Source organism: Bombus pascuorum, chromosome 12, assembly GCF_905332965.1.
Source record: "Bombus pascuorum chromosome 12, iyBomPasc1.1, whole genome shotgun sequence".
In the NCBI taxonomy this organism is placed as follows: domain Eukaryota; kingdom Metazoa; phylum Arthropoda; class Insecta; order Hymenoptera; family Apidae; genus Bombus; species Bombus pascuorum.
In genome coordinates, this window is record NC_083499.1 from 5,129,801 (window position 1) to 5,156,641 (window position 26,841).

The following is a 26,841-nucleotide window of genomic DNA, read 5'->3' on the forward strand; positions in this document are numbered from 1 at the left end:
AGAAAATTTGTAAATTCTTTTAGCTTTTTCCTTCTACTTTCGAGATCTTCTTTTTGGTAAATTCATGCCTGAGAATTCTTCTTTTATTACACCTTGAAGAAAATAGAAGAAACGATATATATTAATATCAGACATTTTTCCAGCATCCTGGAAAATCTCCCACAGTCTGAACTCTATCAAAATGGAACAAGGATGTTTTCTAAAAATCTTCATTCACTGTTACAAACTCTCCGCGTATGCTACGTATCCTACTCACCTTGTTTTATATCTTTATATCTTCAAACTTTCATCGTTAAATCAAAGAACATATTTATTTATAAGAATATATCCGGAATTATCGTCAGATATGTAATAGCACCAATCGATCCGATCGAATATCAGGGGCAATCCTCATCGATGGACGCGTATACTGGATGTAATTTTGATGAGAAACACCATAGAGAAGAGAGCATCGTTAATTTTGGCGTAACGATTCGCAGGGTAGCGCAACGTTCAAGCTATTGTTAGCGGACAGATGCGGCGTATGGGGGCCGGTGGTACATTGCGATTCACCTTGGTCGTTCGTGCTTGAATGCGCCGTCATTATCGACGCGTAATGATTGTATTGTAACGCCGTCAAACTTATTATCCGCTTTATGCCGACAATGTTCGCCATTTACACGCCTGTAAAAAGATTCTTCTCTCGACCCCTCTTTCAAATTTTCCAAATTTCTTCACGATTTTCTGTAGAAAAATATAATAGGTACGTACTCCGTATATTTAACGCATCTACTTTTGTATTTCGTATGTCGTATTTCAGGTCTTGTGTGAAAGTTTCAACGTGTTTTACCGGAGAAGAAAAAGAGAAGAAAGTGGCGGAAAATTGGTCGGTGTAATTGCAACAGCTGCGCAAATGTGTACGTATATGCGTTTCGAGCGAATTATGTGGGTTATACGAGTGGAAAAGTGATACGAGTATTTCTTCGACTAAAAAAAGTAAATCAGAAAGAAAAAGGAAATTACATATACGTGTAATATAATTGGAAGTTAAATTTTACAGATTTTTTACTTTCATAGTTTAAATTTTTATGGGAAGATCTCGATGGATTGGAAAGTAGCTCTTGAAAGATATTGAAAAGTTCGCATACTCGGGACAAGTGTATTTGGTCGGTGAAAAGCAGAACTCGGATCCCCGTGTCGTTTCCCTTTCTCTGTTGACGCGTCGAGCTAACAAGTAGCTATTGTGAACCGCTGTGTCAAGATGCTACTTGACGATGTACTCCTGAACGGACCCTCTTCACAGACAGTTTTGCCCTTTTATGCAGCTCACCAGCCACTACCTTTACAAACTACCGATACCTTTTGCCTTCCCAGACTGTTACTTCATTTCATTCTGAGTCAATTGCAACAATCTGTCTATGCAATTTCTAATTACAACTAAAAAACATACTAATATTGTTATGGCCTCTAAAATTAATATTACTCATTATGGAGAGTTGTTAAATATCTTACCAATTGTCAATGTAATATTGATACCATTATAAATTGATTACCTATCACATGTACATATTATTATATATTACACATGCTACTATAAACCAGTGGTCTGTAATAGCATCAACGCTTTTCACTCTACTTTCTGCATCAATTCCCAATGCCCAAAGCTCGACTCCCTGAACAATCATCACACCCTAACTTGCAATTATTAAATTATCCTCTGTAACCCTGCACGCGTCACCAACTATCTGTTTATCCATTTCAAGACCTTCTGCCGAGTACCCAGTGATAGATTCAGTGTATAGGGCAGGATCCAGGTACTTGGATACACACCTACATATATACTGCACACAGAGAGACAAGAAGAGGCACGGTGGTATATACCTCTGTGGGGTCTAAGCTTAACTTTACGATCTCTTGAAAATCCCTTCGGGGCTTATGGGGTCCCACTACGAGGCTAATAGAACCGAAATTATAACAGGCCGATGAGCATGCGTCGACTGCTCTTATTCCGCCCCGCTGACGGATCGAAGAAAAGACCAGTCGTGGAAGAGAAGGGGCGAAATCGAGGAGAGAATGCTCGAGAGCGTGCCCGACACAGTCCCAGGGAGCCGATTAAAGGATCTTTCGATGCTTTTTAGAACCTCTTAAAACCGTTTCAAAGAATTCCAAAAGCTAAACACCATCTAGGAAGAAACTGTTAAAAGATGAGAAAGGAAGAAACGTGTTGAGGATGATAAATATGAGTACATATCTAAAGCAGTGATAATGAGAAAAGATGATAGTTGAAGATCTACAGGATACAATTAGAAAATTATGATATGGGAGATAAGTAATATAAGAATGACTTGAAAACAGTGAGAATAAAGAAACAATAATATAAGTGCGATTAAATATCATGATATTATAGTATATAGTATATTAGTATTGTAGTATGTTACATTATTATTACGTAAATTATGTTTAATGTATATTACATGATTAGAATAACTATTCCTAAGATAAGAAAAGATATACTAATTGAACCAATATGTTGTGTCAAAGAACCTCCTTGTGATAGACGTGTAAAGTCTGATGTACAATAAAGTAAAGTATTATTATTATTATTATTATATGTGAAACAGTGAAAGAAAGTTTACTGTGAAAATTTGTCAATTATTAAAGTACAGAAAGTAATATAGTAAAAAGAAGAAACGATACAGTAAAACATTGACTTTACTGTAAAGCATATATGATCTTCACACAAATATGAAAGCATATCCTTGAGAAAAATAATATGGCAAGAAATAGAAGAAGTAGAGTAGAAACGACACAATGAAACATACTTTTCACTGAGAAACCCACAACGTCAAAACTTCAGATGTTACAGTGTATACCTTTAAAGAAATTAAAAAAAATTATCCATAGCTTGCAAAAACACTAAGAAAATGCTTCCTCTTCTTCAACAAATTTCCGCTCCCCCATCGCTGTTTGCACTGTCAGTTTCAATAGATTCCCAGAATCTGGATCGCCGGTGTACGACAAACAAGAGAAGTTGTAGCAGGGCACAAAGAAATCGGGGTCACGTGGAAACAGAGCCAGATGCTCTTTTTCAGGATCGACGGCGATCTCGAAGATAGACGAAGGGCCCATCGAACAACGTTACCGGTAAATATCGGCACAAAGAATAGACCGACCTTATCTGTCATCGGCGATCACTGATACAACTAATAGAACTGGACCGACGCTCGTTTTGAAATAATTACTGGTACGTATCGTTCGACGATCTTTCAAAGCTCTTTGCAGGTAGCTTTCACTAAACAAGAGGTTCCCACTTCCTCCTGCTCTCTTTCTCGCACCCTTCCTCCTGGGAAACTTTCGCCATCGAGACTTCGTTTGACAATCCACCCTTCAATTGTATTCGTTTGAGAAGAAAAGTTTCTCAATAAATTCTTCATTGCTCTTAATATATTCTTCGAGTTTTCTAACTTTTAAAAAGTTACAACAATAACAAGTTTGAAAGATTTTACGTTTTTGAAGTTCTTCAAGAAAACTGTGGTTCACGATATACACTTGTTTATTTAATTAATTTGTTAGTAGTATATACATATGTACACTACCACTCATAATTATTCGAACGATACACCTTTTACATTTCACCTGGTTTCAATATAAAAGCAAAGCAAAAGTCCCTTGACATTGTTTCAACACATACGATTCTTTATTGAAGCAGTGAACATTGAAGCAGCTTTTTCGTATCATTATATCTCAAATATTATTAATTGGAAATTGCACGTGTCTTAAATGTAAACCATTCAAATAATTATTAGTATACCAAGAATAAATGTCTACCAATTATTGTTGTCGTTCGAATCATTACACTGTGGTGTTTCTCTATTTTTATGAGGAGAATACCTTACCAATAGGTATCTTGATTTACAAACTAAACAAGTGATCTTTGTTTTAGATATTTGCATCCAGTATTAAATACACGTGTACTCTGTACATTAATCTTCGTTCACCGGAACATTACACCATTTCTATCAACTAAATTAATAGTTTCTATTACAAGTTTCAAGAAATTGCAACAGAAAATATAATCTATATACACAAAAGTATAAAAATACCTATGTATGCATCTCCTAGTTGATTTTATCCAGCTTCTACTCCAGCAATTACGTATAGCTATATCTTCAAAGGTTTAAAATACTCATCTTCTCGTTCGCCGTAAATTTCTTTTAAAAAAAAAAAAAGCCACTTATTCGTCTGAAAAAAAAATAAATCAATGCTCGATAACGAATTTAATTTAACATTTAATTAGCGCAGAAGTTTTACAGGATAATACATCGTGTAAGGGAGTTATCGTTACCCACGTGTTGTATATATAATATATATATAATATATATATAATATAATGTATAATATATATTATATACATATATATATAATATTTTCCTTTTATTACTTTAAATAACATCAACTTTTACTTCGATTACAGTTCGATCGTACATCATGTGATCTCTTCTTACTTGTCTATTCGTGCTACCCTTTCCACATCCGTTTTCATTCACGCGTACACCTACATATACACAAGCCATTCTCTCCTCTTCGTTCTCTCATTTCTCTTATTTCTCAGCTTCTCCTTTCTCTCATTCTCTCACTCTTAGCGATTTGTCTTAGTTAGTTGTGCAACAGTAAGCTTGTCCGCTAAAATACACGAATGAGAACTGCTGGGAAGAACTGTCGGTTATTAATAATCGTCCTTGCGCAAAACATTTTCTGCGAACGAAAAACGGTACAATACCACTCCTATGCGTGTATTTATCAGCACTTTTGTCCGCTGTACAGTTTCCCTTTGTGAATTACCGATCCAAGAGAGATTTGTGCTAAGACTGACGAAACTGATTGATCCAACTGAAGATTGGACCAATTCCTTGGGCGAAACTTTGAGATTTAAATATTGTTTCGATTCGTGAGAGTTTTGTTTCCTTGGTGTCTGCTGTTACGCTTGGTAATTTTCGTATTCTTCGATTTCTAGACTTTTTCAAAATATTTGCGATATCGGAAACGAAACGTTTAGAGACTGTTATCTTCATCTGACAATTTTTGAAGAATATCTTTACTATTCTCGACAATCTCGATATTTGGTGAATCTAATTTCGCAAGCCGAGAGATTTGAATCAATATCATTTCCATCTGCATGTTTTCCTAAAATTTTGAATATTCTTAATACGATTAATATTTCCGATATTTGGAGATCTTAATATCGTTAATAGCGTTGGACTTTTCAAGGCCAATCGCGTGATCGGGTACAATTCGTGGCGTTTCATTTACAAACGGTTTCTTCTAATCCTCTTCGAGAATTGCTCGCGATTTATTAGATATAAAACGACGATTCCTGAAGATTCTTTTATTGCTGACTTGTTTGTTGCTGGCTGCAAAGTCCTAGCGTTCTGCGAGAAGATGATCTGCGCGACAAGTGATTCTTGTCTAATTATACACTAGGAAGATTTATCGGCAGCCTTGGCCCGGTAAAGTGACAAAACATCTCTAAAAGTTAAAAGAGCCAACTCCGCCTGAACGTCGAAACGAGTCTGATAAATGAACGATCACATGCTCCGAATCTTCGGTAACGTATACGTTAAAAGCGATTACACATTAAGGAATATAAAACCAAGACGAAACTCTGATTTTCCCATTAGAACCAAGGATAAAAGGAAGAAGGATGAGAAATAAAAAAAAATATTTTCTCCTTCAAATAAAAAACAAAAAAAGAAATTGATCCTACAGAAATAAGATGAAGAAATAGACTCTGTTCTACTATCACTGAATTCTTGTCTTCCACTTGATTCAACGAACAGAAACAGATTCAAGAGCTTCCGATTCTTTGACCCTCTTCACTTTCCACACGGTGTTAAAAAAATAAAATATAAAACTGAAACGAAAAATTGCTCATTTTAGCTTAACGATTCATCGATATCTTCAAAATGAAGAAACGTCACAAAACAATACAAAAACACGATCAGGTTTAAAATCATTCAAACAGATATAATAACAGGGTTACAAATATAACGTACGATTTTTAAAACAACACTGGTTGCTATGAAGATAAAAGAAAAAAAAAAAAAGAAAAAGAAAGTCGATTGGAAATTTGATCTACATTTATAACGAAACCAGCGATTGATCTTCAAATAAAAACCGAGAGCTTATTCACTCGCAAAGTTGAAACAAAAGTTTCCCCAGAAACGGTTTTCTTAAAAAATTAAAAAGAAAGAAGAAAATAAAAAAAAAAAAGAAATCTTTTGCCTGAATCCTCGCTTGTGTGCATTTTCGGAATGTATCGCGAGTGGTGTGCACCCTGAACGACGTCGAGCGTGTATACTGTGCCGTACAAAGCGTAGATTGTGCGTGAATCGAAGACAGTTTGGCTTCTTGTTGGACTATAGAAATCTCGAAAGAGAACGGATGTCGATATAACCGAGGATATAATACAGACTGTTCTTCACTGTCGTTAGCTTTCCTCGAAACATTTTGTGCGAGAATTTAATCAAATTATGCAAAAATCTAAAGAAATGACCTTTTTATTTCAACTTTACGTTTCATGATTCTATATGTTATCTTGATTTCAGGTATCTGAAGATTCTATATCTCAATATTATATTTTTGGTTTTATATCTTGATCTTATACCTTGATATTGTATTTTTGATGACTGTAGATCTTCTTTTCATTGATACTGTATATTGACTGTATATATTTCATGATTCTATCTGATTTTATACTTCTGGTAACACAGCTTGATTTCACATGTATACCTGATGATTATATATATCTTAATTTTATAGCTTGCAAAGAAAGGTATAAAATTTCAATTATATTATTATAACGTTATCTTCCATGATTGTAATAAATTTCACTTCTGTTATAAAAAGAAAGGTGAAACATGATCGATGCACACATGCTAAAAGCAATAAAAAAGACTCGTTAGGACATAGACATAACACAGTTACCGATTTTGAAATTGAAGGTAGCTCGTCGCCTTTGCGTTCAATTAATTTGATATAAAACGCGTAAAAAAAAGTTTAATTTCTATTTTTACTCCAATATTCGTAAAAAGTCGATAGAAAATAAAACTATTAAAAAAAAAAGCAGTACACCAATTTCATTAAACATGTCTAGAGTACGTATCCAATAAATCGAGCGAACAAAATAAATAAAAACAAAAACAAAAAAAATGAAATAAAATGATCAGATTCAAAGTAGAACTAGATCCTCGAACAGTCACGGTGTTCTCGTATATCGGGTGACGCGAATGTTCTGTATTACCAATAGTATATAACATAATAGTCGAGCAAACAGCTGCCCTCCTGACATAATTAAAATGTCCTATTTATCATTTCCTTTTTTTTCCAAGATACGTTAAAATATTTAAATCTCCTTCTGTGTCTCATCTTTCATATAAAATTACACAATGTATTATACATTCTGACTAATGACTGAATATTTTAAACTGATGAAGGAAGACCAAGATGATGATACAAAGAGAATGATAAAGAACTTCAGTTTGTCCTCAATTTGTAGACACGTAAATAGAACAAATTTGAAGCAAGGAGTTTGAATTTTCTAAACAGATTTGCCAACAGATGATACAAGCGTTTCTTCATCTAGCTTCCCTTTCTCCTTCCCCGTCGTTCCTCTTTCCCTTTCTTTTGCTTACCCTGTTTCGTCCCGAGGACTCTTTCTAACAGGGAAAAATCCTTTCCCCTGCTCAGCATCCTAGATAAGAATCTTACAAGGCAATGTCGCAACCAACGGGATATACATTCCAGACATCTGCACGAGAGATGTCCCTTAAATAGAGAACCGATAAAACTCATACTTTTTACCTCTTTTCCTTTTCTTTCTCCTCTATAGCGTTTAAATTTTGTCACCTCTATGATACACACCTCGCGTTTTCTCTTCTTTCCTATTCTTCGTTCTAGCTATATACCGTGTGTTTTCAGATTTTTCCTCGCTCATTATCTTATACCTTTCACACATTCTATCACTCTCCTCATTCAATCTCGTTCTCTCTTTCTCTCTCTCTCTCGTACTTGTAGGTTTTTCGCTCTTCTCTCTCTCTTTATGTACAGACTGCGAACTGCGGATAATAAATGATAAGTTACGCTCTAACTTACGCTATCTACGACAGTGTTTTTTTTATTTTATACCGGGTGTTTTCGAGGAAGAAGTGAATGTTTCAGGCTCGTCCTCTCGTTTGGTTTCTCGGGCTGCGTTCTTCGAGTACAATAATTGTTCAAGAATTAGAAATAATTCAATTACGATTTTCCTAGGTGTATTTTAAAAATACAATCGTTATCTCTAGAAATTGTAGAAACGATAAATTAGAAAATGTAACATGCTGAAGTAGGTTTTAAAGAACGAGTTGAATCGTGGTTTAAGCTTCAACCGTGTTTCACCGTAACTGTTTCTCTAATTTCCATTTCAAAATAGAAAAATCCCGATTACTTCTCGAAATTTTTAAATAAACGATAAGGTGTCAGTAAAATTTGATTTTATCCACGTTCATCTGAAATAAAAAAGCACGTTGTCATCTATACCACAATTAATCCGCAATTAATATCGAAGACGATTGATCACGCGAGTAGTTAAATACAGATTCAACAATTATCCTCGAATACGCATAACTAAATTAAAACAATCACCGGATGTATCCTACATTTCAATTACTCGGAACAACACGAGAATAACAAAATTTGCCCTTATTTCGAGGAACTGACGACTTTAATTGAAACGCATACCCAACTATCCAGAAACTGCTACTAATTTCTGTCAACGATGCAATTCATAACGTGACAGTACAGTGGAGGCAAAAGAGCGAGACACAGAGGCAAGAGCGGTGTTCTGTAAAGGTGTTGCTGATTCTATTTGCGATGAAAAGATTGGCACTCGGCAATTGGCTGGCAGGAAGCAGCTGCTCCGCCTACCGCTCGCTTTTGCCTTGGTCACGCTAATTTGCATACCGTTTCTATCTAATGCACGGTCCTAGCCGCCTATAACCAGCCTGACACGCGTGAAGCAATTAAAATTTTATCATTTTTCACTGGCCTAATGAAGAGGTATCTTCGAAACCGGTAAAACCGAGCGAACGTTTCATTCTCGCTGTGTCTTCTTTCTCTTCCTCTCTTGGACGATCACGTCAAATGAAAAACACGATAAATACACTTTTCTCGTTTTGTTGATTTTAAAGTCACTTTATGATTAACAATCTAAATACTGTCACGAGTATGCGAGGAAATAAAAATTTTCTGATATAGTATAGCAAGATCATTATCAACGAGCGATATTAAGATCTTAATCGAGTTTGCACTTCGTTAGAGGATTACGTGTAAATTAAACGTTTACATGTATTTCGCTCCGCTGTAGAAATAATTGCAATTTTGCGTTTATGTTGTATTTCTATTCTACAAAATAATATACTTATTTATTGCGTCTTTACGTATTTGCTTGTGCATTTACGTTTGGAAGTCGGTAAAAATTCGTGCACCTCAAAGTTAAATGATTCATCAATTACTCGTATCTCTTGTATCGCTTAACTACGTGTAGCTGTATTGATAATGATATTGCGTTTAGCATTATCGGTATTTTTCCGTGAGAAACAGTAAATGTGACTTATCGTGTTCTTCCTCTGTATTCTCGATCTACATATATAGTCGCGTCTACATACACTTAGTCTTGAACAGCGTTGTGCACGAACGAGCAGCAAGATCGCGAATTGATACAAAGTAGAGGATGCTGTGAGCCATAAATAAAGACAGGCTTTTCGAATAATCGCGTATCAGAGAATGAAATTGAATCGTGACTCGAGCCTGATTCGCAAACACCCGGTACTCGCCCGTTATAGACGAGATTAACTTAATCTTCTTTCGAACGCTCGTGTAAATGTGTATCTACTCTGCTGACCGTAAGTATCAAGATTAAAATACGAAAAATTAAATAACGATCGTGTACATCTTTTCGCGGCGAAAATTAACAAGCTTCGCGAAAGTGACATTTATCAAATTGGCTTCTTAGCGATTCCGTTCGTTCGAATATTCTAACAATGGCCAGCAGTGTACACGTGTATGAGTGGATGTGTATGAAGGTGTACGTGTATATGAAAGTGTGTATAAACTGTGTGAGTGTATATTATCTACATATGTACACAGGACAAACACAGAAGCGTACGGTGTGAGAGGATCGGTGTGTGAAGAGCGTGTGTGGTTCGTTATAGTGACGTTAATTAATTAGCGGGGGATGGCTAAGATCCGTACACGCCTCAGAGATCACTCTCAGGGATCTTGCCTGCACGGTGGTGTTGAATCTTCCAAATAACATCGTTCTCCTCCCATAAAGGAAGGGGAAGCGGTGCTCCTGGACCATCGACGTTCATCGTGCTTACTTATTCTCGCTTGTTCTTCCTTTATTACCTAATGAAGAAAATAATTGGTACTAAACATTATCGTTAACGTTAACGTAAAATTGTTTCTCTGAATATCAAACATTTGTTTATATAAAATTATACCTTCTAGATTATTGAAATATTTTGCATATATTATAACTTATATATTATTATCCCAAATAATTTCTCTTCAAATATTATCCCGTTGCAGATATTAAATGTTATCCTCTCATCGAAGAATTATGCTTCAAAGATTGTTTAATTTTGACCGCGTGACATCTCGATAAATTTATCGAAATTTCTTTCAAAGCTACGAAGTATCTCGTTAAGAATTTTACCAATAATTTTCTCCAACTTAAACGATTACTAGATATTTTATATTCTTCGACAAAAATGAGCACTCTGTTACAGACACACCAAACACTGTATATCTTTCCCTTCTTCCAGGCAACATAGAAAGTGAACTATTATTTCATAATTCTCCACATATTGAAAGGTATGGAAAAATGCCGAGAGGCTTATAACACGACGTTCGCCAAGGTCAAGAAAGATACCGATAGCAGGTTGAGGCTTGCACGGTTCTAACCAACTACTGGTAACCGTAAATAACGTATGAGTGTGTTCCTCTTACTTCTCAGGACCTAGGTAGGGGCGGTACGCTACGAGATTAAAACGGGGAATAATAATGGGAATAATGAGAATCATTGGATTCGCGGGAGAAAAGAGAACTAAAATAAGATACGACATGTGTTTGCGTTGTTTCTGGAAGCTGTGTTGTAAAAACAAGAAAAACGTTGGCCTTGTCTAGTGTCGCAGGGCGATATGGGATAAAGAAAGAAAAAGAAAAATGCTAACATGTCTTTTGCTATTTTCACGCCGGAAGCGTTCCCCCGCTGCCTCGATTTTCCTCGTGTTCTCACGGCTACTATTCGTAATAATCGTATGCGTTATATATATATACTATATATATCGTTCGTCCCCAAAAGAATTGGGAGAACCAAATGGGCGTCGTTCATATATCCTGTATCTGTGTGCGAAGAACATGTATTACGCGTAATACCACAGGTGAAGTTCTTCCTCTCTTTTTGCCGGCTAGTTTGTCAGATAGATCGTTTCTCCAGCGTGTGTGTATATGTGTGTGTATTTGTATATGTGCGGCGATTAAAAAGTCGAGGCATGATGTGGTCGCTTCGGTCAGAGATACGAGATATTTCTCTTTGTTTCGATATTTATCTCAACTCCAACGTTTCGCAAACTTCCCTAAAACCTTCTGCAACTCGTTCCTAGGACGAGAAGCTTCAGCGAGATCGGGCGCATCCGCTTCCGCGGTACACGATCTCACCGTTCATTCTATCTCCGTCTCGACATCACGAAAAAATCGCAACATCAGTTGCCTGGCAATGTATACAACTAGTACGTACATTACGATCCTCGACTATACGCAGACCGTTCGTCTCGTCAATTTCTAATCGACACGTTTTTCGCGTGCTTTGCGCCGACGCCTTCGACCTAACATCGCAAAGAACAAAATGTTCTTCCTAATTACCTAACGTGGTATACTCTGAATTCTTCATCGAGTATAAACTGGACGAATCGGCCCAGCTATCTCGAAAATGATACACGGTCATCTTTCGTCTCCCACTATCTCACAGATATAATTTCGTGGCCAGATTCGTTTACGAATCGCAAAAACTAGCTTCCTTCTTGGTTTTCTTTTTTTCTTTTTTTTTTTTTTTCTCTTATAGGTTTCGTAGCTTCTGTTTCTTTAAGTTTTCTCTTGGTTTCTCTTGCCCTGGCTGCTCGGGGCCCAGGGTCACAATGAGTGATAATCGCCTAATACCAGGCCGCTGTGATAACTACCATGTGACGTAGACATCCCCATGGAACCCATGCCCTGATACGCTCCCATCCCCATGCCGTTCATCGACATAGTGTTCATCGTGTTCACGCTCTGCATCGTGTTCGGCAGCATCGTCGACGGACCCATTGGGCTCAGACCACCCATGGAAGGAGCTATAGCACCCATCTGCATCGACGTGGCTGTATGAGGAAGCGACTTCTGCAGATCCGCCGAGGTCGGTGTGATTAGGTAATCCTGGAACAAAAAAGCATAGACATGGTTCATCGATGGAAGAGCTTGTGAACTTTGTTCTTCGCCGTATTTGAAATACTTTTGTGATGTTTCGCTGGCTATTTATAATCTGAGTCTTCTTGCGCGATAATTTATTAATTAATAATATAATAATAATAGTAATAATATTGCAATATTATAAAGTTGTAGATTATAGAGTTGTGTTTTGTGATTTTATAAATTTACTTGCAATGGGATAATCAGATGATTTTGAAAGCTGTAAAATTTCATTTGGAGTATTCCTAAAACTTGCTATTGTAGGAGAAAATTTAATGGTGATTTCTGAAATTTCATTAATGAAATTAAATTAGTTATGCAAGAGGACCCTGGAATCTTTTCATAATAACGTTTGATGATCTTTGATATATATTGTTTGGTCCGGAACTGATTGGTAGATCAGAAGAAAATATTTAATTATTTATTACTATTATATTTAGTATGAATAAAAGGAAAAGAATTGGCTACTATTTGAGTATCTTGAGCAAATACGTAATCGAGTTTAAGGAGATTATAGAGAGTGATCATTACCTGTAGATCTACAGCTTAGATGCGTTCCCAACCATCGAATTAAGAATCATTAATTTCCCTCTAGTTAGTTTTTGTTACAGATGCTTAAAAAAGTTAGATATGAACTACTAAAGCGCAGTTAGAATTATCATACTTGTCACCCCTCGCGCAAACCATTACACTTAGTTGGTTATAAACACAAAAATTTATTCAAGATTCTTCATAAATTTCAGGCAAACTTTCACCTTACCTGATATTCTTACACTATACGATGCGTGCTTTGCATTTGTTATCGTAAAAACTTTAATATTGACTCTTTAAACTTATGAAAGCATATATGCTAAGTAGTAGTTCCAACTTAATTAACCACATAATGAATAATTTGGACGAAACTAAATGGATGATTCTTACAAAAGTTGCAATACTCGATTAATCTCAAGTCTCTAGACTTTAATGTACACCGTAATTCTCAGTCCACCAAATACTACAAACACGATACACATTATCATACATTTTTTAATTAACAAAGCAAGAATTTAAAATAACAACGCCCAATTACTTCCCAAAAACTAATCCTATTAATCTTTTAACATTCTAGTGAAATATGCAAATATACCTTTAAATCATGATCAAAAAAATAATTGAGAAATACTGTTATCTATTCAACAATTGAAAGAAACTTAAATATTTGTAACATAGCGAAAAACCATTGCTTGCTTTTAACTAGTTAAGATCTTAAATTCTTTTCCCTCTGCCAAGAAAAGAAATAAAAAAAGATGAAAAGTAGGAAAACCACAGAAAACAGTTCACTGTATCTGTGAACTGTTAATCCATTAATCCTTTTAATTCTACTAACCCCTTTGCAGTGAAATATAATAACGTGTGTTGAGGTCATGATCTAAAAATTCTTGTCAAACACTGATGTGTATCCTACGATTCCATGAAATTGAAAGTAACTTAAATATTTATGACAACATTGTGATAAACTATTGTTTGATCCTTAATCGGTTAAGATCAGTCCCTCTTCCTTCTGCCAAGTAAAGAAATAAAAAAAGATGAAAAGTAGCAAAACCACACAAAACAGTTCACTATACCTGTGGACTATAGTACTGCATATAGTCCAACTGACTCTTCTGCTGGGCGCAGCTGGGTGGCGGCGGTGGCAAGGTCGCCGTGGGATGTACCAAGCCGTGAGTACCGTGAGCACCGACCTGGAGATGATGTTGCAGCTGATGATGAAGATTCCGTTTGTCGTCTCCGCTCTCGCTTCCGGTATCATGGTGTTGTATATGGTGCGTCGGCGTGTGAGGATGGCTCAAGGTCGAGCTATGGCCTTGGTGGTACGAATGAGGACTGGAAACCGAGACAGGAGGAGGAAGCTGATACATGCTCGACGCCTGTTGATGTTCCATCATCGGTTGCTGCTGCTGCGCAGCTACAGCGCAGGATGATGGTTGTTGCGGCGGTTGCTGATTGACCGCCTGCCTCTTCGTTTCATCACCACTTTCGCTGCTCGAATCACCTAAACCTCCGCCGTGAGTTTTGTCCTCTCGTTGGCCGCTGTAACAGATAAGAAGATGTTTTGATTGTTAGAGAAGATCGATGAAGTATAAGCTTATTTTTGGTGCAATTTTGCACTTAAATAACGGTTTGATAATTGAACAAACGAAGTTGCGTACACGTAAATCATATAAATTACAATTCAATAGTCGAGCGATATTAAGACAAACAATCAACCGATATTCGATGTAGAATCGTAAATTTAGAGAAAACCAGTTTACAATTTACTACTTGTACGTAACTTCCGACATTACAGTACGTCTATCTAATCAGGAAGTCCAATCAACGGATCCTACCAGTCATGATTTTCAGCAAGATCAAACTACAGCTATATAAAATCGTGAAGCAACCATTCCACTTTTAAGTTCTCCAAAGATTCCGATGCAATCCCATTCTCAATGTTCCCTCAAAAATATGAACACACAGCCCTGCTAACAATGCAAGAACAGATTAGAAAACGGTAGAAACTACACAGAGATCCTCTATAGATTTCATTCATTATCTATCCAACAAATTTCTCCTAGTTAACGCGAACAATACCCACATCCAGCGATGGAGGCCGTTTAGATATCCAATTAATATTGCAAGTCGATGCTAGGCGAATCTTTACCGCTCTGTTCTCGCTTGCTTCGGGCGGTTCCTCCGCAACACCGCTACGCCGCGATACTAAACTCTTCTTCTCACAACCGGCAACAGTTCCAATATAATTACTGACAAAACAGTCGACCAATGATCCTATCCCGAGAAGCGGAAGAGGATAAGGGCTGCTCGGAATAATGCCTGCTAAGATAATACCATCTTCGATTCGTAAAATACCAGTGAAGAGGGTACTGCTTCCTTTTCTGGGTGTAGCAACGTGAATTAAGGGTGGAACATCACCGAGAACAAGGAGGAACGAGTAAAACTGACAACAGAATAGGAATATAAAGCGAGAGGCAGAGAAAGAGAGAGGAAGAGAGGAGTGAACTCGCTCTGGACGTATCGTAAACTCAATTTAGCAGGCTGGACCTCCTCGAAGCCACGAAGCACGTGGGATCACTTCGGGGTTCTTGCGGCCTCGCGCTTCGACCTCTTTCTCTCTTGAACGTTCGGTTACCTCCTCGTCATGCTTGACTAAGACACTCTCTATATCCAGGTACGAGCAATCGTTAAGCGCTTGTTTTACAAGTCGTTTAGACGTGGCCGCCGCGATACGGCACTGTCTCTCCAGGCGCAAGTGCCACGACACTTGTCTACGGGGTGTTTTCGAGAACCGGTCCCTCTCGCGTTCGTTTAGTTCGGCCCCGCCTCCCTTCACAGCTACCGAACTCTGATAACGGGCATCCCGTTTTACACACTTTCGTGTAACCTTTCACTTTTGTGATATCGGCGACCCTCTCGATCTTCCACGACCAACTTCCACGGGAACCGCGTTCACGGTATTTTAGTTAAGTGAAATGAAATTCAAATTTGTGGATGCTTGAATTTTGTATCGTATCTTTTATCGACAGGATACACGCGTTACAACACGCTTTTACGCGCTTTCGGGTATCATTTTACTTTTTTAATATCGGGAATTATTCGATCCTTGAGGATTGACTTCCTTGTGTATCTTTACGGGTAAAATTCGTATTTACGAATGAACCGCTATCTTAATTTTTACGCTTCCTCGCGTATCTTTTTATTGTGATATCGGTGGGATTTCGGATTTTTAAATATATATATATATAGTTAAATCATATAGAAATTATCGGCTCATAAAGTATCAGAAGAAAGGATAGTAAAAAGCCAAAGGGTGGAAGAACAACGATGATTTCGTTAGATTAGAACCTGATATAACGTTAAACTCAAAAGAAGGAGTAGAAACGTAAAACAAGGAAGGTCAATGGTTTCGTTAGATTAAGAGTCTAGCATAACGTTAAACTCTAGAAATTATCGTCCTATACATATCACGATAAAAGATCAACGAAGATTCCATTAGATAAGAGTCTAACATGTCGTTAAGTTCTATGGAAACTCACTCGTACAGTATCAAAACGAAACGGATAAAAGAATCCCAAAGAACAAGATCAAGGAGGATTCTATGGAACCGAATTCTAATATATTATTAAACGATATAGAAATTATTGTCTCATACAAAATGACACTACAAAAAATGAAAATGCCCCTGAAAAACGATCAGAGAAAGATCCTACTGTATAAGAGTCTAACGTATCATCATAAATAGAAATTAACTTATACAGTAACACGTCGTTAAACGATAATAGAAATTATTGTCTCATACAGAAGCGTGCTAAAAAAGATCAAGGAAGATCCCAACGAAAAAAAAGAAAGATATAGGTTCCTATATCCCTCGACTAATTCTTCCACGACAAGGCGAACGATAAATCCGTTCGGCAGGTGAAAATCTGGTTGGTCGTTGGGTGCCGGTTGCAGGGGAGTCGGTTCTCGTCGTCCGAGGACAAGAATTATTTCCACGAGACGCGATGCAACAGATCCCACACGTGGAACGACGTAGTTCCGAGGCAAGGACAAGGGGATCAGCTTGTTTCCACCGGTACTTTCCGTGCCACCCGTTGCATGCCTGGGTCTATAACCCCAGACGAGGTGTCCCCAGGTATGCCTTATCCGAGTCGAGATCGCGCAGTAAATTTATCCGCGTTGCACGCCGCGCGTTGCCTGCCTAAGAGAACGGAATCTTTCGGGCATTATTATTTTCATTAGGATTTGTGACTCATCGCGTGCCCGGGACATTTATTTGGCGGACGAGTTCCTCGCGACAACTAAACCTATTACCGCGAGATCTCTCGCTTCTCTTCGCCATTCCATCCAACAGTTTTTCTCTTGATTTTTCAGATCTTTAGTCTTATTACCGTTTATTATTTTATTGTGATTATCCATATCATCGGGTTTTTTTTTATACCGTACATGTTTAGCGTTATTGTAAATGCACACGATGATTGCAAAATGGATTACAGGATAATAATACGTTGGAATTAACGGCGAGGAAAAGTGCAATTATTGAGAAATAAGATACAAATAAAAAAATATAGTGCAGATAGGCACTGTATATAGATGTATATATAATATACATGTGTATAGATGTATATATAAATGAAGAATAGATGAAGCGTAGTAGAGTGAATGTTTAAACGGATGTGTCTATAGATATACAGGAGTTTAGTTTTCGTTTGGTTTTATGTTTATAAATTATGTAAAACCAAGTCCGATTTCTAGGTCAATAGTATGATATAATACTTTGAAATTACATGTAACACTAATTTTTCAGGATAAAGAATCATCCAAAAGGAAACGAACAGTGATATTCTGAAATTATATGTGACACTCTTGTTGAGAAACACATTTTAAATTAACAAAAAATTAGATACACAAATTAATCACCTTATACAGTACACGTAGTATATGTATTATTATACAGGCGCAGTTCGTTAGAATTAGTAACACGTCCAATTATTTCCCAATATCGAGGCAATAATTCAAAGGTAATTTCGTATCATCACTGATAACGATCGTCGATTTCGCGGAGGATGGCGATGGCCGAATAATTTTTACTGTCGTTATTTTTAATCATTTTCTCGTACGAAAAATGTGACACGCTAGTGAATAACATCGAAACGGGCCGAAAAACCGTGGCGCGCGATTTTATGGCATCAGCATGGTCTCGCCGTTTTAAACGGCGCTGAGATAATGATCGAAGGCGCGGCTCGTTTTATTAATCGGCCAGTTCGTAAATAAGCTTCACTTGGAAATTCCGTAACCGGGCTTCTCCTCTCCATTGCTCGAGCGAAGTCAACGAGATCGATTCGTTCAGTTTCTAGAAACAGAAATGGCTGAGAACGGTTTCATGGATCCCATCGTGAAGAAGATTCTATCTTACGAGGAACAACGTCCCTGGCGTTGTTCTTAAGGTCACCTCCTGACCGCAGAATTCCCTAATAATTCAACCACTTTTGACGTTAAAGACTATGAATATTAAACAGTTAAAAGAAACGTGGAGGATGATCATAGTAACGTAACATAACTCATGAGAATATTCGTATTACTACAAATATTCAATTTCGACGTCAAATAAAGAGTAAATAACATTAGTTAGGAAATTGGTATAAAAAGATTCTGACATATATACGTAGGTTAAAAAAGATAACCTCGCACAATTATTATATACATACTTATAATGAAAGCGTATTGTATTATCAATTATCTCGCGGATTTATTGTAACTGTAAATAGAAGTAGTGCAGATCACTATCATTTAGCAGCTGCTCTCGCTCGTATCGGTATTACCAACAACCCTAAATGCAGATGTAATCTCGAAAATGAAACTTAACCATGCCTTATGTCTTATGGCAATGTAATCTATATAATGTTCAAAGAACGAAATTAATATATGTACAACCTTCGAAAGATAAATTTCCAGCTACCATTAAACGTTGCAACGCTGCTGGCTATTCCGAACATCAAAGCGTGTCTTCACGTTCTAACCTTCCTAAATAGTTGCAACTCGTGTATCTAGGAGAAAGCCGAAAAAAAAGCTTAATCACACTGTGTACTTTCGTATGTAAATATCCAGTTATACTACTTTGTAATACTATACAATGTTGGAAAATTCTGTTGTAATATATCGTTATGATAAATTTCTTACGAGATTTTTTCAATAAAGAAAAAAGAAAATATATCTCACCAAAGTACAGAGATCTAAACTTGATCTATACTGATAAATCATGGTAGAGTAAATGCGCTAAAAAAAAAAAAAAAAAACGGAAAAGAAGAAAAATAATCGGTGAATAAAAAAGAAAAAATAGGTTAGTGTCAAATTACATATACCTATGAAATATGTACCATGTGACGTAGCCATATGCAGCGCTGTCCATCAATCCTTACCACGCATGCGCACTGCTCCCATCGAGAGGAATCGCGCGGTTAGAATTTATTAAAGAAGAACGTGTGATTACCGTGTGTACCACTCGCCACGAACCCTGACCCCGCTCGTTTGCGACGGGGCGATACCGTGTGGTGGCTCGAATAAAGTGTGCGACAACGCAGGGGCGACAGAGCCGATATAATCCGATTTTACGAGGCGGCCCACGAGAGAAAAAGATTCAACGAAGGGGGAACGAAGAAAGCCACGAAGTAGGTGCGACAAAGAGGGCGAGAAAGAAGGGAGATGCTATCTCGACCCCGTGCTGCTCTCTCCCGAGCGATATAAACTTAGACGCGAATTAGTGGAATCGCGCAAGCCGATACCATCTCATTTTGGCCGGCTAGCGAATAACGCCATAGGAAATTTATCGGGAAATTAAATTACGAATTATGCTAATCCGACTGAATAGCCCTCGGCTCTTTCTTTCTTTCACTGTCTATATATGTAAGAATGAAACGGCGATGCTGTTCGAGTGGTTACTGACAGATATGATCGGTCTATCGATACCGCGAACGTTGTGACTTTTGTTTATAATATATCTCGTAGAGTTTTTCGAAATATGTACGCGCGAGATGTCTCGCGTGACAGCGCCACCCACTCGCAATCATCGACCACCATCTATAGAATCGTATCTCTTTTATTCGATATCGTTTGCTCGATGAAAAACGACGCTCGAATATGCTGCGATAAAATGGATTACGACGAACTGTGGATATATGCACGATGTTGAAATACGTCCATATGTCGAACGTGTTGAACAGCAGCTCATTAGGAACGGGCATAATTTTTGGATTTGTCGACCTGATAAGAATGATCAACAAGAGTAAGTTCACTATAAAGTCATAGAGTATCATAAGAAAATATGTACATATCTTACAGCTCCTTTTATCATCAATTATTAAAGTTAAGCTAATATTTTAAATGTCTTGTACATACAATATTGTAATATTACGCATCTGGTTCTTTTTTGTTTATTAGCCGGTCTCTCTTGTCAATTGGATAACTTTTTAAACAATTATGAGGAACAACGGAACAGCGGAATGAAAAAATCCTATTATATATCCTTGAAACATATTTTATTTTTTTATTGTACCATGCTTACCGTATACGAACACCTTGTATATATGGCTTGTTAAAAGACGTTATTAATTTCTACGATGAACGATATACAGTCTACAAAATGTTTACGCATACGCAAGTGATTACTTCTTATTCGGCTTTGTTTTCTATCTCGTCTTTCCTCATAGAGACTTTATTGTAACATACATAACGTAATTCTATACAGTCAACGATCATAGTGTTGAGCATTCTTCGTTTGCGCGATTGTCAACAATCGTCGGTGACTTTTTCCACGATCTATTTGATTACAAGCCTATAAGACAGAGAGGAATTTCGAGGGCGTGAGACGTAGTGCCGCGTCTCCAATGATCATCAGTGTGGCGTCTCGGCACGGGACACGCGTAAACGTTGGCCGTATATCTTCGCGGCGAATTAGAAAAGGATGGAAAATGAATAGAAAGAGCAAAAGACACGAGGTGACCAGTGGAAAGCCGACTAAAAGCCGAGCCAAGAGATCTGAGATTTCGGCTTCTATTCTGGTCAGAGATGCGATCCGATTGCGCTTGCCGTCGCGTTAGAAACGCGAGACAATATTATTAGACCGTGTTGTGAAAAACAAAGAAAAAGGGGAACAATCTCTAGCTAACGGACATAACGCCTGCTGCTCATGTTCATACAGTTCAATTACTACTCGAGTCGAGAACTAAGTTGTGTACCTATATCAGAAGAAACGTTTAACCTACAACTGACCTTCACTTTCACTCTATTTTTATATCTTAACGCTATGACGACCGGCTACTAGTTGCAAAAGTAATTTTTATTTCTTTCAATGATTAATAAGACATGTATCTTTCAGTAACTTCAGATAAGTACCTTATTTCCATGTTAAGTCATCGATCTTAATTACATTAACTTATTAAATACACCAAAATTAAGTAATCTACACATTCACGGTTACCAATGATACCAATTAAAGATTGAAGTAAAATACAAAACTTCAACCAAAAATAATACCTCTCGTTACGTACTAATTATTCGCAGAATTACCTGGCGCCATAAATCCCACTACAAAAGCCTAACTTACGCCAGAAATTTTCGTGAGATCCAGAATTAGATGGGCACATTATCTCAGGAGGGGAGATCCTTTGAACGGAGAAGACTAGCGAACAGAGAAGACTACTACTTCAGGATTACTCTGCATGCAGTCGAAAAGGCAGGAAGGCAAGCTTTCCATCGCAGATGAATCTCCATGGATGCTCCAGAGAGCAAATTGAAAATCGGTTGGTCAGTTTGTCGGCAAGCAGAGAGAGGATTTTCCCAAGCACACCAAGGGAAGCCTGTTACTGCTCTCACAGTTTCTCTGGTCTCTAGATCCAGTCCGCTCGGCAGGTGAGCGCATCGAGTAAGCGACGAAGAGAAGAAGGGACTTCACCGGCAGCTGATTCCATAAGCAGATAGGAAAGAATTTCTTCGGCCTAAAATAATGGGGATGCAGCCTACCGTGTACACACCGCCTCTGTTTACAAACTTTGCTCGCCTCTTTCTTTGCTCTTGCTTCCTCCTCCATGGTCAAGCTAACCGCATCTACCTTTTGTTTCTCTTTACCTGCCCCTCTCATGCTCTTCATGGCGATTCTACCGATCGTGTAATTTTAAGGAAATATTCACCATGGGTTGTTGACGGTTATATATAGTTTCTATAGTATCTGTATCTTTTTAAGGATACGAAAATAACCTTTACGGGTTTGCTTTAACGCGAGTGTGTATAGCGATGAGATCTGAAACACTTCCGAGACGCTTCGAATCTGGATCGTTATCGAGGCATTCAAGACTCAGAACCCATCAAGATTTTCAAGAGTTTTAAGCCTCGAATTCTGTTCGAATTACATAATTTGAACGCTTTCTCTTATACATATTCGAGACGATTCGAAGTGCTTTAGATCCCGTTACTATATCTGTATGTATATAGAGAAATATACAAACTGCTATAAACTACAAAGTTCCAATGGATACGAATCAAAAACCACAACAAGCGGCCAATCGATTATAGTTAAATCTTCGCACTCCTATTTCGAAGCTAATACCACTGATTGATCGATAATTTGGGATCGTTGAATGGGTGACAGAGCGATAACATCGGCAGAGGTAAACTCAGAAGTCCTCGCCCGAATAAGAGGACCGAAGCGTTAAAATGCTTTCGGTGTTTCAGAATTTCTTAATCCGGATTACGTTGAACCTGCCACTCGGTAGTCTTCTTCGTTCTATGAGGAACGTGTTACACAAGTGAATGGATATATATGCTTGTCTTCAACTTCTATTCTTCAACTTGTTTCAGGGAGGCACGAGGAAGAAGTATTTCGATGGCGGAACTCGGACGAAAGTTTTGTACCACAGCCGAGAATCTTGGTTAATGATCATGTCAATGATCGGTTGATCGATTCTATCGCATGAAACAGATTTAATCTGAACAAAGATACTGCGACGGAACACCCACCGAGCGTCCTTTATTTTATTGAAAAATATGCAAATCGATCATGATCGAGATGGAGAGTTTAGATAGGCGCCTAGAGGCTATTTATCTCTAGATTTATAACCACGATTTAATCCCTTTTTTTTTCTTACAATGCGAATTCTTTGATTTATTGACCTTTTCATTCAAGATAACTCTAAATAACTGTCTACATCTTTGTACTTAATTAAGTGGAAAGCGAATAGCGAATAAAATACTTATTATGCAATAGTATAGGTAAAAAGTAAATAATGCACAAAATACTTGATTATACAATAGTGTATCTACTACTGTACTTAATTAAATATAAACTAAATAATGCAAAAAGTACTTGATTATCGAATAGTGTATTTACTCATATTTAATTAAATACAGAGTAAATAAATAACAGATATGAAATAATCGTTCATGCAATGATGCACAAAACGCTGCTGCAGTTTTTACAAGATTCTATGCAAAAGTGAAATGTACATTGCACTTCACTACCTATAATTATTCGATATTTCTTAAATAATTTCAATTTATGATGCAAGCAAAACAGGATTCTTTGTTCCGATAAAGAATCGTATTACATGTAATATTTAAATATATGCAAAAATTTCCATATAAATCTTCCGAATTATTCATTGAAACAACTAGAAGTCTGTTTTACAAGCTTCAATTAAAACTAACCTCATTTGACAAAATTTAGTAGACGCAAGAAGTGTAGCGATTAATCTCAATTGATATTGGGAAGAATGTTCGGCTTCTCCGACTTGTCTCTCCGATTGAACATACTAATTCAAAGTCATTGAAAATCCCCCGCGTGTCCAACAAGATTAACGACGCGATAATTACGAATGTAGCAGTTGTAACGCAGGGGTAACCAAATGAAAGACGAATAGCCGGCGGATTCCGAGCAGAAGAGTTATCGACCTCTGCATAGGTGGCGGTCGCATCGAAATTCGCGGGGAAATGAATGGCGCTTTATCTCCGACTGATCGGCTTGTTTCCACATTGGAATCGTACGGAAGAATTTGCTTCCACGCCGCCTGCCAGAAATTCCACGTTTTCATGCCAAACTTTAGTATGTACGATCAAAGAACAACGACGACTAACATCCAATCGTAAATTTTATGTATGGAGGATACACAGCGACGCTCTGTTATTTTCCTAATGCGCATGCGCATACTATTGAGCAAGTAGTTTATTACTAGATTGTGGATCTTTAAAGAAACTCAAATTTTTATAAACATAAGTAAAGAAACATTTCTTTCATTGTTATTATTTATCTGTTATTCTAAAATTCTATTTATATTCTATTTATATTCTAGAATTAATGTATCGCTTCTGTAAAGCGCCGCAGTGATTGTAAGCTATAATTTAAAGATATTATATGTTTCAGACAAGCATTGGTTTGTAAGTAGTAAGTTTGTAACAAGTAAATATAAGCTGTGAATGTTTATAGGAAATTTAAAGATACAAAAACGCATATATAAATTAGGATCGTCATAAATACGAACTCAGTCACTGGTTATATCCATTCTGGTAAATTATGGCACTGGAAGGAAGTAAATAATATCGGGATTGCGATTCGTGCGTAACGTGTTGCATCTATTTACACTATATTTTCTATAATCTGTTAAAATGACTGGATTCCTATTTATATCCTTCTCTAACTATATACAACCGTTTACTATAAACTTATGACCCTCGTAAATTCCTGGTTAATAATGTACGATAAACTTCGTAGTCAAGCTACGCTGAGTTACGTGCATAAATAAAAATGGCGGCACATTAGTTCCGGTAGACATGCGCAGTACGTCCACGCGCATACCCATGACACCTATTTGAATCACAAGACTCGAGATGTCTATTGAAAATGATATAGCGCTACGTTTCACATCTTTTCTTAACTGGAAATATAGGACGTGAAATACCACAACACAGTATCGTTAAGAATTCTTTATAGGCTCTTCATCGTTTGCGATTCGCGACTCGATTTTGCAGCGAAATAGTTGGCATCGGGGAGACAATCGCATCTCAGAATTTCATGAAACTTCTAACGTCAAAATGTTATTGTTATTTACGAGTCACTATCCTCTCGTTTATCATCATCCTCAAAGCTTCTCATAGAAGTCATGTATTTCTTATTACAAGAATTCATTTATCACTCGAATGTCTTATCCATTTATTATCGTGTTATGATATGAAGCCAGGTATTCAAAATAAAAGTGGACTAATTCCAATACTCAACAAAGCGATTCTAAAAATTAGAATTCTAGGATAAATGTGAATAGAAGATATTCAGTGACTTAACAGCAAAATTTAATAAATGGGACAAATTCCGCCTAGATCCTATTCTTTCTCTCTACTGATTGCAAAACAATTCTATTCCCTAGTTTCCTTGATCTCCATTCTGATCCGACATAGAAAAAAATGGAAGAACGCAGTATTTCTCTCTTTGCAAGGTGAAACTTAGTACGAACAAGAGACATACGGACGGAGGAGGTGGACAGCACACCACGAAGATCGAAACTTCTTGACGTATATACTTACATAAGTTGTGTTCCAAGCTGACGAGTAACTCGATACCGTTTAAGGGAACGTCTGCGTGTACCGTTGTGCACGTACAGTACGTCACACGAAAATGCTTCCGTTGTTGGGATGCTACCACGAAACGAAAACGAGGATAAAATATGACGGATACAGACGTCGAACGTATTCAACCGAAACACAACGAACGATTTCCGTCCTTTAGTCAAGAATTCAAAAAAACAGATTGCAGTATAAGGAAAAAGATCTAGAGGAGGAGAGGTTTGATACAGATGACGCATGGACAATTCAGTTGTGTAATTTCTTGAAACTAACTTACGACTGCCCACAGTTTTGATTATTATATTTTGAATATTTATACGAATTATTATGGCACAGATTTGTTTGATCTACTAAATATTGTATAAATCACCATTTCGAAATTGAAGAAAATCGTGGTTTCATCATTTTTCTTATATCATCTTTGTTTTTCTTCATTCAATTATAAATATGTAATCATTATCTACTTGTATAATATATAGTTTACATAACTTGATATAAAAAATAACGATGAAAATATAAAACACAAGGAACTTTAAATATTTTAACATTAGCTTGAAAGATGAGAAAGTAGTAGCTAGCACATTTCAACTAAGGCAGTATAACGTAATTACATACATATAGTGACTGATAAATGTAGTTATTTATTTACAAATTATTTTAAATTATACTAATAATACTTTCAGCAAGAAACCTTATAGGTAGAGTAATAAAAAAAAAATTTATAAGCGGTAACGCATGAAGAACCACATATAATTAGAAAAATGTTGTCCAAAGCAGACTGAACAAATAAAAAACCACGAAATAAAAATCATATATCCGGTTCGACATAAATCGATGATATACGGCGAAACTTAAAACTTGATTTACGAGAACGTGCTAGATAATTCACGATAAGTCAACCTCGTCGAGGGGACTGGAGAAACGAGAAAAATTTTAGCAGCCATGACGAATTCGAACGAGGACCGGAAACGCGTGTTATCGACGCAGGAAATTGCATGTTGGATTGTCGAACGATTTCCTTGAATTTGCATCGCGTGTACGACTAGTTGCACAACAAGACGAGCCTAGGCTTGGATTAGATCTGACTCTCCGTGTTTCTGTTCTGTCCGACAACGCAGTAAAATGCAAACGATCCAGAACGGATTGGTAGATCGAGAAGAGAGAACACAGAACAGAGTAATCGAG

General features: G+C 37.1%; 1 protein-coding gene across 3 annotated transcripts in view; it reads right to left on the reverse strand.

Moving 5' to 3' along the window:
* Positions 1–3,467: 3,467 nt before the first annotated feature.
* The window catches only part of LOC132912513 (homeobox protein SIX1-like), a 58,435-nt gene continuing 35,061 nt past the window's right edge, over positions 3,468–26,841 (reverse strand). For 2 of the 3 annotated variants that reach the window (XM_060969995.1, XM_060969996.1), the window contains exons 4-5: positions 14,127–14,592; positions 3,468–12,489 (exon numbers count right to left, since the gene is read on the reverse strand). In XM_060969995.1, the coding sequence (XP_060825978.1) occupies positions 12,208–12,489; positions 14,127–14,592 (748 nt within the window). In that variant the 3' untranslated portion in view covers positions 3,468–12,207. The remainder of the gene's footprint in view (positions 12,490–14,126; positions 14,593–26,841) is intronic. The other variant, XM_060969997.1, reaches the window with a different exon arrangement.